The 17,187-nt window shown below is 35.5% G+C and overlaps 1 protein-coding gene and 1 pseudogene across 3 annotated transcripts; both read right to left on the bottom strand.

The window, feature by feature from the left end:
* Positions 1–3,683: 3,683 nt before the first annotated feature.
* Positions 3,684–10,736, bottom strand: LOC104109331 (autophagy-related protein 18a-like). Of its 3 annotated transcripts, none has more exons than XM_033659474.2 (5): positions 10,609–10,736; positions 8,167–9,136; positions 7,182–7,380; positions 4,880–5,006; positions 3,684–4,033 (listed from the first exon to the last, which is right to left on the bottom strand). In XM_033659474.2, exons 2-5 carry the CDS (start codon positions 9,028–9,030, stop codon positions 3,943–3,945), a joined length of 1,281 nt encoding a protein of 426 aa, XP_033515365.1. In that variant the 5' UTR covers positions 9,031–9,136; positions 10,609–10,736; the 3' UTR covers positions 3,684–3,942. The 3 variants fall into 3 exon arrangements, with proteins under 3 accessions (XP_033515365.1, XP_009616886.1, XP_033515366.1); XM_009618591.3 differs by having other exon boundaries at positions 10,582–10,728; XM_033659475.2 differs by lacking the exon at positions 10,609–10,736 and adding an exon at positions 10,262–10,559.
* On the bottom strand, positions 9,056–9,237 carry LOC117279852 (U2 spliceosomal RNA; annotated as a pseudogene).
* Positions 10,737–17,187: the final 6,451 nt, after the last annotated feature.

Raw genomic sequence — 17,187 nt, 5'->3', positions numbered from 1 at the left:
AATTGTTAGAATTAATCGATGGAGTTTTAATTCATATTGTGGAGTTATTTCTTATTTTGCTTAATCGAAATAGGAGTATTATATTGAATTGCTTTACATCTTATGCTCTAGTTTAAATTCGTGATTAACATAGGTAATCAAAAGAGCCTCCTGAATTGTTAAGTCCATGATGGCCTTTTTATTGATTTTGACGATTGGATCTCTCTATGAATGGAAAAGGGGTGCTTCGGATGAACTAGAAAATAGGGAAATATTCGTGAGAAGTTACCCTTTAGATCATAAACATCATTTTATTGTTGCAATTGTTTACCGTGCTTCAAATGAATTAATTACTAAAATTAACATTTAGTCGAAAGAGGAACATTAACTTCAAGTGTAATCTGATTATTTGTCGAATTCGTGAGAATCAACAGTATTATAGAGTGAATTAACTAAAGAATTGGATCCCGAGTCAATTATCTTGCACATATCTAGTCAAATACCCTTATTTCTCTCATTGATATTTCTTCGTTGCTCATATGCTGTCTTTTGTGATCAACTGTTACTTGCTTAATTTTTAGTAGTTAATCGTAGTAATAGTCATCAAATCAAGTTTTAATTTTCCTGGATAGTAATCAACTGAAGATTATTCGAATACTTTTTAAATCCAATCCATGTGGACCCGATAATTAAACTATACTATTTTTGACTAGCGAGCAGTAATTTTGTGTTGTATTTCGCGCTCGTCAATGTATCGTTGTATTGCATTATAAAATACCAATAAGGAGTACGACGAGATGTATGGTCAGAATTCTTTCACCATTAACTAGAGGTTTCAAGTTCGAATCATGAAAATAAAAAATTCCTAGTAACTAGGAAGCACTTCCACCTTTAGTGCACCATATGCAATGCTATTTGGATTAGTTGGTTCAATAGTGTCCGGGCTACCTCACGTGCACTTAGGATAGTTATTCTGTGGATACCTGCTACTCTGCTAGGTACTCAAAATTCATTGTTTTGCAATAATTCAACATCATCTGAGTATTGAGTCCAAATTCTCCAACGCCATGTTATATAATTTCACATTAATGTTGAAAAGATCAGCTTGTAGTCATCCTTTCATTATTAGTTAATTTATCTAGCTACACCTTTGAGATGATAAGTGATTGTGCTTAGTATTACTTTATTTATATATATATATATATATATATATATATATATATATATATATATATATATATATATATAGTAGATATAACTTGGAGAGATCTCCCCTCTAATTTCTGAATTTACATAAACCTTCCCTTTATCAAATTTCATTAAAATAAATATGCTTCTAGTAATTACAGTAAGTTTGATCATTAATTTGAGTTATTGTAACATTTTTAGATACATATTTTGCCTCTCTTTTTTGCCTAATCTTAGTTATGGTATCTAATGGTTAAGCAGAAAATTGAAGAAAAAACAATAAGACGAAAGATATGAATTTTTTTAATTAACTAACTAGGTTCAATCAAAAAAAATTAGGTGAATTTTTTACTACATTGAACACGATACTTGGGGTGACTCTGGATTTCTCTTTGCCCCTTTTGCTGGCCATAATTTTGACTTGAGGACTATTGCAACTATACGTAGAATATTCTTTGTCACATCTCTTTCTTTTATTGAAGCATTCTGCATTGGAAATTTCATCAGTAACTTCTAACAAAAAATTAAAATTATGGATATCAACATTTTATAAGAGTTATTAAAATTCCACAAGACAATAATTATATACTACAACTAGTTTATTACTTTTGATTTCTTGACATTCAATCCTAGTTTATGGTTCAATATTTGCGCCCTAAACGACTTGGAGGAGAAAATGACTAGATTAGTTTCTTAGAAGATTGGTATTTTACTTGCCTTATACTTCAAGATCTATATATTATTTAGTATTGCCACGTCGATATACAACAAATTTATATTTTTACGTTATATGTAACAACAGACTTATCAGGATTATAAGCAAGGGCGGAGCTAGATGGCGAAAGGGGTTCAGCCGAACTCCCTTTGTCAAAAATTACACTATATATATAAAGTTAAAAAAAAATTATGTATATATAGGTGTTGAATCTCCTTAGATTCTTTCGGTGTTTATATTTTTTATTTTTTAAATTTTCTTGATGAAAATTCTACTTCCGCCCCTGAATATAACATAGACGCGTACACGTGTTTTACTAGTATGACTTCTTATTATATTGTTATGATTGAATCATGCATTGTACCTATTGCATTTTGTTATGGTTGTAGAATTATGTCAAGTCATACAAGTAATTGCTAGCAAGTAAATTAGGGTTTCGCGTTACTCTAGAAAAGTAACGCACGTGAATTCTAATATTCAAGAAAAAGTTAGAGATATGTGTGGGGTGCACTAGGTGTCCTGATCTTCTTGCAAATCCCCTATATAGTTATTTAACGAAGACTTTGTCCACTCACACGGTAAAACAATCATTGAGAAAGTATATGGAAGGTGACGCAAACGTGTGGCCTAGCGATAAATGAGGTCGATAAAAATGATAGAAGATTCGAGTTCAAATTCGAACAAGAAAAGGAGCAGGCTGATGGATAAAGTATCCCGTGTTACACAGGGTCCGGGGAAGGGCCGCACTCGAAATGGTGCGATGTAGGTAATTTATCCTAACACAAGTATGGTTAATTTTATGGTTCAAACCTATGACTTATAGATAAGATAAGTTTATCGTTATTCTAAGGCTCCCCAAACAAAAAACACAAGAAAATGATACATGATTTTTTCGCATTTAACAAAGACTTTGTCCACTCACACGGTAAAACAATCATTGGGAAAGCAGCGGGAAGGTGACGACAAACGTGTGACTTAGCGATCAATGAAGTCGATAAAAATGATAGAGATTCGAGTTCAAATTTCAATAAGAATGCTACATGATTTTTTTGCATGTCTATCTAAGTTGTGGTCGATATCGATACATGACACACTTATATTGATAGAAATAGCAAGTACCCGATGAAATTATCGAGATGATGACAATTTGAATAGTAGCCTTATTAAAAAGGAAAAAAAACAGAAAGTAGCTTGAAGGTCCTTGTCAAGAAGACTATCTAGAAGCAGTAAGAAAGAAATCACAGGGACAAAGGACAAACTAATTCATCCTTGGCAGACTACTTGTCAAGCACTTCACCACTAGACACAACAACAATGTTTTTTCAATAAAGTTTATATAATTTTAATCCCAATATTATCACAATGATTTAAGAAGAGAATATTGAAGTTTAATGCTGAAGAATTTATGCAAATAATTGATAAGTCTGTCTCCAAAAACCGTACAAAATTTTCCTTTCTGAGCAGAAAAAGGTGTCCAAAATCAATACTGAAAACCCCCCCTCTTTTTCTAGACTTACAACCTTTTTGGGGGGTAATTTAGGCTTACAACCTTGATAATTTAGTGTTTAATTAATTATTCCTCTACATTGCCTTCTATTGCGAATAGAAATTATTAAGCTCATTAAAGCTAGAAATGAAATGCATGTCTGCATCATAAAACCAAAATTTTCATGAACTTAATTATATGTTTTTTTTGCTAAATCCACACTTAGTTGAACTTCCCTTCTCAAACTTTTGCAACCATTTCATCAACTACCTTTGCACATAGTAGAAATAGAAAAGGTGAAATGAAGCAAACTCGAACAAAAAAGAACACACTTTTGGTACTGGTAACGGTTTTGTGGTTCTATACTGAACTATCTTACAATTTTGTTAACATACTAATAAGTCGATGTTCTTTACATTAACTAGATCAAAACTGTTGGTTATAGACCACTTTACAATGTTAAATCACTATATATGCTATTTACAATAGCGTATACCACGACTAGGAAAGCAGGTGCAACTAAGGGAAGCAAATACTACCCTTGCATAGACAGGAAAGGCGATCCCCCGTTCCATTACGAGGCCTTATCAGACTTAAGAAAGTTGTGAATTTCCAACTGAGTCATCTCTTTGCCAGAGGCTGGGTCAAACTTGCATCTAATAAAGCTGCATAACAAGTTGATTACATATCAATAATTTGACCAAGCTAATCTTACCAAGAGAAGTATAATGTATGTAAGCGTGCGCGAGAGATATTCCAGCCAATGAGGGAAAAAGTTGAAAAAGTCATTCAAAACTATACATAGTAGAATTATGTGTGTATGGATTCGCAAGTGATTATGCGAGCGAGAGAAACTCTCCAGCAAATGAAGGGGAAAAGTCAAAAAGTCAATTACACACGTAAAAAAATCTAAAATTGGAAAATCCACAATAATAGTTGAAGTAGGAGACACTGATGAGTAAGGAAGCCATATTACTTCTTAAATCAATCCCTTATCTTTAGCTCAGCCAGTTGTTATATTTGCAATCTCCTTTTTTGTTCTTATTTTTGGTATTGTAAGTCTATGTGAATGAATTGAATATAGCTTTCTTTTCCCGAAAAATAAGGATGATGAACCATCATATTTTCCTTTTTCTCTAACTATTTATATAGCAGACTCTGAGGAGCTCATGCTATGCCCAGACCGAGTCACTAATTGAACTACCACTTTCTAATGTATCATCAGTCTAAACTGTTTTCTCCACAAGCACTGCTAACAGTACAATGCATATATATGTCAATAAACAGGCAGGTTAAGTTATGCTCTGTGAGACATTGCAAAATATTTGTCAATTTCATCCGTTAAAACAAGGAAAGCGGAATAAAGACAATGCAAGGTCTGTGCTTAACTCCCTCTGTCCTCCAACATCAACATGGACGTTTTACTAGAACTTAGAAGTATAGGTATTTATATGTACTACAAGAAAGATAAAGTAATAAATATAGTGAAATTCTCATAACACTGGGCCTACCTTCCATCCAAGCCAAGAATTATCAATGTATTCTTTTCGTGACCAAATGTGACAATATACTCGGAGTCACCAGGCAACCGGAATTGCGCCACTGACCATTCTGAGCTAAAATATTTTGGAAGCACTCCTGCCCAAAAAAAAAAACAAATTCAGAGCCTGAGAGAAGTAAAACAGAAGAGCACTATAGCTACTTTCAAGCGTCACTATTTAACAGATTTTCACATAATTGGGTCAAATTGTGCCAGCTGGTAAGTTAATATACATGTGAAGAGAGAAAGGTAGACTGGTGAAAAGCTCAATTAAGAAAAGAAAATAAAGTTCTTGTATCAAAGCTTCATGTTAAGAATTTTCAAGCCCATTCCATTGAAGCAAAAACAGGATATCATGAGTATGCAAATGAATCACAATGCATGCATAGCCGATCCCAAATCCAATAAAAGAGGACGGCAGTAGGTTGACCGTCCATGTAAAAGCAGTTGACTTACTGTAAAAATTAGTTGATTGAAGCATGTGGATCACCAAAGGCGGAAAGAAAATCATTCTTCATTGTAAACAACCCTATTACGACAAGTTAATCACCACTCATGATTCTCCAATATAAGTTACGAATAATACAACCGTACAACAATTTCTGCGCGACTCAAATGGGCAGCCCGGTGCACTAAGCTCCCGCTATGTGCGGGGTCCGGGGAAAGGCTAGACCACAAGGGTCTATTGTACGCAGCCTTACCCTGTATTTTTGCAAGAGGCTGTTTCCAAATAAGCCAAAATATGTCAGAAAAAAATTTGTGTATTAACACGGATCCTTCATTAATTAGTCTCCAGATGCATGAGAATTAGTCTGTTTGATTCTATATCCGGCTGCTTAAATAAGTTATGAGTAATACTACTGTATTAGAAAATGCTAAAGTTTAACAAGTATTAGCACCACCTTGTGGCTAGAATTATTTATCTGTGGCTGCAATAATTAGATCAAGAAGGCAAAGACATTGTGCAGGAGGCTTCAGGGGTATGTTAGATGTCCGTCCAGGACAGGAAAGTAAGGCTTTTATACTTGTGATATCTCAATTCTTATAAGTGCGCATGAGTGATGCAGAACTCAGAGGAATGCTTGAAAATTAGAAAATGATTTGCATGCTGTTAGGACATAGTTCCATCAGATATATTGGGTCAAATGGGAATGTTAACGCAACAAGTGAGCTAGCATTCATAATGAACAAAATACGAATCTAATCTAGAAAGGACTCCAAATTGAGAGCCTTTAGAGTGAAAAGATGAGATGCAAGAGAGGAAGAAAAAGAGCAAATTTAAGTGCCATATCCTTTGTTTGGTTATATATTAAACGAAAACACTTCTATATTCGGCAGAAAGGAAGAAACAAATGTCTTCTACTTCACAATTGCACAGCAGGAAGCAAATCATGAGTTTGCTTTCCCGCAACCGTTCTTTATCCTTTCTTGAACCATATCTTATATATGCCTCCAAGCTATGAAAAAAAAGCTCTCTATGAACCGGTAAAGGGTCACAAAGGTTTGCTGTCTCGAGAGCTTGGGTTTCATAGGCGACGATTTAAGTTCTATGGGTTCAACCTTTAAATTATTTAGTATTGAACCCATTGTATTCAACCTTTCAGGCCTACTATTTGCTGTAATTTTAGTGAATTTTTACACATAAATTTATGCTCCGCGTTGAAAGTACTGGGTTCAGATGAACCCGGTGTCCGAGTGCCATATTCACCACTGCTTGGGTTGATGGCCCCATAAAGATGTTAAAAGCTAAAAAGGGTAGATGTCATCAGATACAAGCTTAGATATTAAATGAAATCACAACTATGGCTGTTTAAAAGCAAGGGGCGATTTAGATAAGTATTTAGTTAAGTATGATTGTATAGTAGAATCATTTTTTAAGCGTGGGATGGCCAAGTGCCTGATGTGGGATCAGATTTTAGTTTAAGCTGTCTAGTTCTTAGGCCAATTCATCGAGATGAAGTGTGATAAAGAAGAGATAAGTTGTCATGTGTGCTAACCAGTTTGGAGCATTTGTCTGCAGAAAACAAGCCTAATACGGTTAACTATCATAGGATAATTCCACGTTATAAGTTGCCATAATCTCTTTATAAACTCATGGTCCAGGACATCCATCCCTAATGCTGAACAAGAGTCAGAAAGCATCCAAATCAAAGGTCAAATAACTTAGTGTTCTTGGTGGAATTCCGCTTGCATATTTTCAAACAAGGAAATGGAAAAAAAAAAAAAAAAAGAGAAATCAGAAAATTACAAATGTGTTCAGAAGGGAACCATACCTTTGATGAAGGAGAATGGTGAACTCGATGCCGCCAGAGTAAGACGGGAATTAGGAGGAGTATTTGTCTTATCCTGGTTCCCAAGATGCTTGATCCTAAAAAGATGAACAGTGCCTTTGTCACTAGAGACTGCTAGCCACTCAGCAGTCGGAGAGAATGAAACACTGTGAATTTCTGCTCTATCAGCACCTCTCCGCACCTGGATCACATATCACATGTGATTTACCAAAACTAGATAGCTCAAAAATGTTGTTTAATTGGTACAAGGGAAAGTTAAAAGACTCAATCTAGCTTTGTAGTTTGTGTGTATGGATAAAGTAGATCTATTAGCAGGCAAAGTAGAAAAAGCAAAACATCAAAACGTTACAATATTATACAATCTATATCCGAAATGTCTATCACTACCATGGATAACAACAAGAGAATATGAAAAACAGAAAGAAGATAATAGGAATTGGCATTTGGCAAAATTTAACAACATTATGTTCTTTAACTCTAATTCCACTTCCAATTACAATAAATTACAATCTGTCATAAACCAAGGCAGAGACGAGCAAGGAGAGCACACTGAGTACCAACTACATGCTAAGCTTTCTGAGTCATGGATCACGGGGAACACAGAGTAAAGACTCAATAGGTAAACTTGAGACAATAGAAAATGGTTTACAGCGACAGTTTACTTGACAGTATCAACGAAAGCCAAGGAATTTCAACCAACAACGCCACTAATCTATCCATCTTCAGCATAAGACAATGAAAAATCAAAGCATTGTTGTTTTGATCAAAGAGAGTTACAAAATGAAGATAAAAGAAACAGATATGCTGGATACATGAAATACATTACAAGGTCAGTTTTGCAGTCCGGAAATTAATCATAAATTGGTGAAAGATAAAAAGACAAAAATGCTGGCTATTACTTACAATAGGTTTGTAATAAATGAAAATGCAACGCCTGGACTGAACTAAACAGCATTCAAAATCTTACCTCCTGCAATAACGTACCATCCTGTGTGCTGAAAATCCGGATAAGAGTACCCTTGATACTTGCTGTTGCCAGCACATGCCCCTCATGACTAAGTGCAAAAGATGCAGTCTTAGAATCATGCGCAAAAATAAACTTAGTCCTTTTTGAAGTGAAATGCTCAACACGAACTTCACCATTTCGTAATCCAGGGCACACCAGCACAGGTGATCCAGCCGCTTGTGAAATCTCACAGAGTCCCTTTGGGTTTACAATTGTCTCAATCTGGTGGACGATCTTCATGTCAGCAAAATTATATATAAATATCTTCTGCTCAAGTATAACTACGATGCAGTCACGTCGAAGCCGGACACTACGCACAGCCGACCGGAAACAGAGTTCGCCCAAGCAGCGGCTCTGATGATCATCCCAAATTATGACCTTGTTTCGAGGATATTGTGGATTATCTCCACTTCCAACAAAGACTAGTATGTTGCTGCAGAAGAGCATCTCAATAATTTCAATACCACCTCCATTGTCAAAGTACCGTTGAAACATCTTTCTGAAAGGGTCACAGCTATAGACTGTAATGCCACGATCAGTGCCAATGGCAAAACAGCTACTGTTTTGATTGAATGAAACACGGTATAGAGTTGAGATTGACTGATTGATCAAACCATGATTAGGACATGAGCTAAGGTTTTGGATAAGGGGACCCTGCTCAGGCTCATTATCTACCTGCTCAACAGCATCTTGTTGCTTCGGCTGAAGCTGTTGTTTGTGTTGTTCTTCTAGTTGCTCTAAGTAAGGTTGAAGCATTGGTGACTTAAACTTTGAATTAGTGGTTGGGTGCTGAAATGGTGGGGGAAGAGGGGAAACAGTGGCCATGGACAGGGATTAGAAAGAGGTTTTAGAAAGGTATCAAGCTTAAGTTGAAAGCTAAACGGATAATGTTTTCTATCAGATAGTCACCACCACATTCACGGTCATCAATCTGCATCAGAAAGACATACAACGTAAAACTAGTTGTATTGATATTAAACTGATAAGCACTTATGCTACACTTGAGCTTAGCCAAAAGGCCGAGGAAGGTATAAAACTAGCAGCATAGATATACAAGCAATGTTAATGAAACGACGAAAGGAAAAAACAAATTCTTCAAAGGAAAATGCTACAACAAAATATTTTTTTAAAAAAAGTGTTTTCACTACAATAAGCTAAACACCCTCAAGTGGTTCTTCCTACTGGTCGCTACACACTGTTCTTCCTAATTACTTCCATTATACTGACAATATAGTGACTTCTATGGGAGGAAAAACTAATGAATAAAGGAATTATCCTGGTTAATTATGAATTAGACACTTACCCTATTGTACTGGTCAACTAGTAATTGACACATGAAAGGATTTCAGTCTAGTTCCATCAAGTAAGGAAACTACACTCAGTTAATTAAAGTCATTGAATCAACCATCAAGTAATGGACAACAGAGGGGGATTCAGGATTTGATTTGAACTTTATGGGTTCGAGATTAATCATTTGTACTTATACAGGGTTAGAGTCAAAGCTACAAGGTCCATTCTACATCCGCCCTAACGGACAACACTTAGTAGCTTAAATTACATAACTGATTCACTTATAGAGCTAGAATCCATGAAAGTGATATCAAGAACATGAATTACATATAAAAATATTTCCCTTAAAGATTCAAATCATTCTTTTCTTCTTTTTTTTCTTTTGATTTCTCACCCAATGTCTGGACTGGGCCCTGACTAATCCAAATCCGTGCCCGGATTTTTCCAGGCTCAAACCTAAGACCTTTGATTAAGGGCGGAGGATCCTATCCACTACAACCCTTGATGGGTTTTTAGTTTCCCGACTGGTGTCGGGTAAATCATTCAGTTCTACTTCTACCAAATAATAGTTAAAATGTTGGTTAGAAAAGACAAAAAATCCAGTAGCACAAGTGAATATTGCAGGACCTTTTTCCTTCTTTATTCTTTTCTCAACCTCTATAATTTGCACTCCCTGAACCGTACAATACAACAATCCCAGCCTCAAAAACAAAAATTTTAAATTAAAAAAAAGTGCATAAATACACTGATGGAATAAAAATTGTACCTGTCAAAAAAACAGTTGATCATGCACGATCGTATTATAATAAAACTCATTAAGCTTCAAAAATCCTTTTTTTTTTACATTATACAAGAATAAAACTGTACTGGGTTGTCGGAAAAAAATTAACTTCAAAAAGATAATAATAATAATAATGAATTCCCAGTATTCCACTAGCTATTGATGAACATAATCAAAGAAAAAAAAAAGGAAAAAGGAAGAAAATTTGCTAGAATTAAGTGATATCCAATTCTAAAAAGCCATTGATCTCAGCAAAAATAATAAGCAGGAATACTAATGCAACAGTTAACATCTATAAAACTTACATTAATTAAAGGAGAATTGCAACGTACGTATATGAGAAGGAGGCTGTAAAAAGATTATTAAAATAGGGCTGGGACCTGTGGGGTTTTGTAGGGGACGAGGAAAGAGAGAAATATCAGTTTGCATTTGGAGTAGGAAACTGTTTACTACTGTACGTTTTTAGAAGAATATTTGGATTAGGAGTCTTCGGACTAAAATTAAGTGAAAAAGGGTCAAATTTGTCTTTTTATTATTTGTAATTAAGCAACAGTTAAAAAGTTATTTTTAACTTTGTCTTTTAATCCCACAAAGTAAAATTTAAAAGTTATTTTCAGTACACTAACAAATAATAACAAGTAACAACTGCGGAATGAGATGATAAAAACAAATTACATAAAAATTGAAAGATTTGGTCGAAATTGTTGTTCGAGAGATTTCGTTTCCGTTAACATCAAGTGTGTGACCAAAAGTGAAAAAATGGCAAATTTGAGTAATTTTGATTGTTATGGAGGCAAATTCTATTGAATCGTGATTATATCCACTATCGATAGAAATTAAATTTGAGGGTAGCAATAGATTTTTTTGAATTTCATTTTAAACTTTTTCCGAATTTATAAAGTTTTTGCATATTAAATTTTATTATTAATTATAGCAAATTGTTAGTATGTTTATATCTTTAATTTCGAATTTACATTTATTTTGAGGTAAAAAGTACGTGTAGATAAATAATGTTTTCGCTGAAAAAATGCTGATATTTTGGAGATATTGTTAGAGCCTGTAAATTATTGTTTTATTAAGAGGGAAAAGGACCACAAACGTGGATTTACAACTTGCAAGACACGTTAAAATTTGTTAAAGGAATAGTATAAGCTTTGATGCTTGACTTGGCCACAGCGCAAATAAAATATCTAATTTTCAGTGTTCATAATATATACACTTATTTGCACGAATGCAATGTCAATTGAAATAATTTTCATAACTAAAGATTGTGATTTGATGCATAGTTATCTATTTATTTTTTATTAGAGGTTGAGAGTTTGATCTCTGGAATAAAAAAAGTTTCTGGGAAGGACTATTTTCTCATTTAATAGGTTTTATACGGTGCGATTCCGAATTAGTTAAGTTCCAAAATAGGTATTGAATAATAAGTTAGCGTTTGGTCATAGATTCTCAAATTTATTTTGAAAATTTTGATTTGGATGAAGTTTGGTTTGAAGATGAAAATGTGTTTGGACATCAGTTTTCAAAACATATTTCACTTTTTAAAAAAATATATATATATGAAACATGACTTATACCCACAAATCCTAAAAACTATCACAAATACCCAACAGTACCTTCATCAATAACATTCATTATCATTATCACAAATCATAGTCCTAAGCACAAATAAATTTGGTATAAAATTATCATTTTTATAATGAATTACATAATACACTATTAGATGACCGAGAAGACGAAGCAGCATTGTTACAAAATAATAAATGGTGGGCTCTTTTATAAAATACAAAAGTTTGGGGCAATTTTTAAAAACATTATAAAAATATAATAGTAAAATTTTGGGTCAAAACCAGCTCTTGGATTTGAAAATTTGCCAAAATATGGATAAAATTTATGAACAAACATGTATTTGCCAAAAGAAATTTGGGAAAATTTTAGCAAAATCTATGGCCAAACGGGTCCTAAGTGCTCATTTGGTTATCCCACGTTTGCCTGGGTAAAATTGCGGTATAACTAATCTTGGGAATAGTTATCCCGGAATTATAATGTTATTTCATCCCTATGAGAGAGCGGGATAACAACTCTAGGATAATTAATCTTGGGTAATTTATTTCCCAACCAAACAGCCCCTAAGTGAGAAACCAGAAAAAGAAAAAAACTTTGATAATTTTCTTTTATCTCATTTAATTCCATTTTCTTTCTTACATCAAGTTTTTTTCTAAACTTAGCAAGTGTACTCCCCAAACATGTTGATTAAGGCTTTGATGATTAAAAAAGGCAGCCCGATTCACTAAACTCCCGCTATGCGCGAGATTCGGGGAAGGGCCGGACCACAAGAGTTTATCGATAATTATTTATTTTAAATCCAATTTTAATTATTATTAAGTGTTTGATGTTTATACATTCGCTCTTACCTCATAATTTTAAGTTGTATTAACTAAAAGTATAATTTACAGTAATTGACCATCTTGCCTTCTCTCTGTCTTTTAACAATTTTCAATTGATATCTTTAATATTTACCTCCTTTTGCCTTTGCTATGAACCTTCGGAGACAGAGACAGCCAATAATATTGGTACTTTCTTATTAACTCTGATCATATGGTTAATCGCAAAATTTGATTTGGGCTTTCAAGAAGCATGCTTGAGACACTACATTGGACTTTTTTCACTTTTAATCCGCGCCAGAAATTATTTATATTTGGTAGCCGAAAAATATATAAAATTTATATAATTTTTACATATAACATACAGAATGTATATGTATACAAAATATATATATATATATTTTGACTATTATTTTGAGAACAACTATACAATGTCATTTTCCCCGCTACATTGGGCGTCCGTTCAAAATGAGTTTAAGTCCATATGACCCAAATGGATCATACATGGCCAACATAGTAATAGTCCGAGCCAGCCATTTTTTATTTCTATAATTTAAAAATAATCAATGTTATAGAGTTTCAAATTAACAGGTACAACTCCATGATAATAACATTAAAATTCCACTTGTGTATTTTGGAACTTCATGATAGTGGCTATTTTTATATTACAAAAACTAAAAGTGGCTATTTGTGAACTTTATCCCATTACAACTTGAATTAAGGTGAAGTACATAAATAGCCCTCAAAGTGGACGGTCTTGATTTTTTGTCGCCGATTGCCCTTAGCAGTACTTCAAGTTTAACAAGTATTGTCATCTTGACCTATGGACAACACTTTTAATTTTTTACCTTAAAATTCTGCTTATGGGACAAGCGAGAGTCAAAAGTTAAATATAACCCAAAAAGTATCATAGTTCTGCTTTCAGTTATGGTCGCTCAAACTCAATCTACGCAATAATGGTTACTTTCACTACTACGACCAACTGTATAAAGTTTATAACAATTTATACTAAATAAATAGAGTATTTTCCTCAACATAATCATATGCATTTTAAATTTTTAAATAAAGTTTAATTTATATTCATTATAGCCGTGTAAAGGATTTTTACACTAAAAATTACTCATAGTATAATTTTATTTACATGGTCGGGGGATTTTAGTTAAACTCTATTAAAATTTATAATAAGTAATTTGTCTTATTGCCAAAATTATAAATTTTATATTTTATGGGGGATTATCTATAGTACATTCCTTGATTAATTATAACAACACCAACATACATACTATATTTCCATAGGACCTGAAGAGGTAATCCTACCTTGTGGAGGTTGATTAACTAGGTAGCATAATTCTTTTATTTTTATTTTTTATATCAGTATTGTTTGATCAAAAAATATAGATCTTGGTTCAAATAATTATATTTGTGTAATTAAAGGTTAATCTTAGTTAGCAATAATATCCCAAGATGAAATTTTTCAACGATATAATAAATGTTAGATGGGTCCAGTCGGACGATAACAATAATATGTAATAATTATTTTAGAAAGCAAGAGCAATAACGTAGCATTCAATAATAATAAATAACAATACATGGCTATTAAGTAAACATGAGGAATGATTCTGTAACGACCCGGCCGGTCGTTTCGAGAGTGATAGCCCAGATTCTCCCCATTTCCAGCTTCTTTTGTGTTCTTCAGCTACATTATAATATGTCGGATTAGTTGGTTCGGCTCCGGAATGATTTCGGAGCTAAATTGACACACTTAGTCTCTTTATTAGAAGTTTAAGTTGGAAAAGTCATCTGGATATTGACTTATATGTAAACGATCTCGAATTTGAATTTTGATAGTTCTGTTAGCTCCGTTAGGTAATTTTGGACTTAGGAGCATGTCCGAAATGTGATTTGGAGGTCCGTAGTAGAATTTGGCTTGAATTGGCGAAAGTTAGAATTCTAGCAATTTTGGTCGGCAGTGAAATTTTGATATCGGGGTCGGAATGGAATTTCGGAAGTTGGAGTAAGTTTTTGGTGTCATTTTTGTCGTGTGTGTAAAATTTGAGGTCATTCGGACGTGGTTTGATAGGTTTCGGCACCGTATGCGGAATTCAAAAGTTTAGAAGTTCCTAGGCTTGAATCCGAGTGTAATTTGGTGTTTTGATGTTGTTTTGAGTGATTTGAGGATTCGACTAAGTTCGTATAGGGTTATATGACCTGTTTGTATATTTGGTTGAGGTCCCGAGGGCCTCAGGGTGATTCCGGGTAGTTAATGTATCGTTTGAAGTTGAAAAAATGCAGTTGAAGCTGCTGGTAGTGGTGTTTCCGCACCTGCAGCATGGGAACTGCAGGTGCGAGGCCGCAGGAGCGAAGAAAGAGCCGCAGGTATGGCAAAGGAAGGCCTGGGCTCAGACTGCGGGTGGGATGGAAATCCCGCATCTGCGGTGGTCGCAGAAGCAGATTGAGAGGCGCAGATGCGCAGTTGGATCGTAGGTCCGGCTTGGGCCCCGCATCTGCGATGGCCGCAGATGCGGTCAGGTGATCGCAGGAGCGGGGTCAGTCTTTTAATGAATTTCCGCAGAAGCGGAGCTCTTTTCGCAGATGCGGTTCCGCATGTGCAGAACTAGAACCGTAGGTCCGGTTTTGCTGGGCAGAAAACACCAGCTCGAGGTTTTGTCTTTCATCCCACTGGCCCTTTGACATTCATCACAATGCTTGACTAGATCACTTGCGTCATTGTAGAAAGTAGGCCAATAGAATCCACAACTCAACACTTTCGCCGTCGTTCTCGCTCCACCATGGTGACCACCATATGGTGAAGAGTTGCAAGCATCAAGAATTTCTACTTGTTCCTCCTCCGGCACACATCTTCGAATCACACGATCGGTACAAATCCGGAAGAGGTACGGTTTATCCCAATAGTAATCAAGGCAATCCCGTTTGAGTTTCTTCCTTTGGTTGGAAGAGAACTCATTCGGTACAATACCACTCATAAAATAATTTGCTAAGTCGGGGAACCATGGCATCTGGGTCATTGAAATGGCTAGAGTTTCTCATCGGGGAAGGAGTCATTGATTTCAAGGCCGTCATGTGGCCTCCCCTCCTCCTCCAAGCGATACAAGTGGTTCACCACTTAGTTTTCACTGATTTGCAGTCTTCGATTTCTAGATCGAACTCTTGCAATAAAAGCACCCATCTCATTAACCGCGCCTTTGAATCTTTCTTGCTCATTAGGTACCGAAGTGCCGCATGATCCATATGGACAATCACCTTTGTACCCATAAAGTACGGGCGGAACGTTTCCATAGCAAATATAATAGCAAGGAGCTCTTTTTCGGTCACCATGTAATTGATTTAGGCATCATTCATGGTCCTACTAGCATAGTAGACCGGATGAAAGATCTTGTTGACACGCTGCCCCAAAATTGCTCCGACCGCCACATCACTAGAGTCACACATGAACTCAAAAGGCAAGCTCCAATTTGGGACGGTGATGATAGGAGTAGTTGTCAATTTGAACTTGAGCAATTCAAATGCCTTCATGCAATCCTCGTTGAAATGGAATTTGGCATCTTTCTCCAATAGCTTATACAAGGGGTTCACCACTTTGGAAAAATCCTTGATGAAACGGCAGTAGAACCCCGCATGACCCAAGAAACTCCTCACTCCCTTCACGGATGTTGGGGTGAAAGTTTAGAAATCACCTCTATTTTGGCTTTGTCGACCTCAATACCATTCTTTGAAATTTTGTGGCCAAGGACAATGCCTTCCTCGACCATGAAGTGACATTTCTCCTAATTGAGTACCAAGTTTGTCTCTTCACATCTTGCCAAGACCTTATCCAAAATTTTCAAACAATCAACAAAAGAATTCCCGACCACTAAAAAGTCATCCATGAAGACCTCAAGGGAATCCTCCACCATGTCCGTGAATATAGCCATCATTCACCGTTGAAAAGTCGCCAATGCATTGCATACACCAAATGGCATCCGCGAGAATGTGAAAGTACCATAGGGACATGTGAAAGTAGTCTTCTCTTGATCCTCCAGAGCAATAAGAATTTGATTGTAGCCGGAATACCCTTCAAAGAAATAATAGAAAGCACGGTCGGCCTACCTATCAAGCATTTGATCAAGGAAGGGAAGTGGGAAATGATCCTTCCTTGTGACTTTGTTGAGCTTGCGATAGTCCATACACACTCTCCACCCGGTCGCCGTTCTTGTAGGAATCAACTCGTTCTTGTCATTGGTGACCACCGTCATCCCCCCTTTTTGGGACACATTGCACCGGAGAGTTCCACGAACTATTGGAAATGGGGTAAACAACCCCGACATCCAACCACTTTATGATCTCCTTTTTGATCACCTCTTTCGTTGCTTCATTTAGTCTTCTTTGATGTTCAACGGAAGGTTTGGCATCCTCCTCCAAAATAATATTGTGCATGCAAAAGGCGGCGCTTATACCCCGAATATCCGACAATGTCCAACTGATAGCTTTCTTTCTCTTTTGTAGCACCACCAATGTGGAGTCTAC

Source organism: Nicotiana tomentosiformis, chromosome 12 (genome assembly GCF_000390325.3).
Source record: "Nicotiana tomentosiformis chromosome 12, ASM39032v3, whole genome shotgun sequence".
NCBI lineage: Eukaryota > Viridiplantae > Streptophyta > Magnoliopsida > Solanales > Solanaceae > Nicotiana > Nicotiana tomentosiformis.
This window is presented reverse-complemented; position numbering and strand designations above follow the sequence as displayed.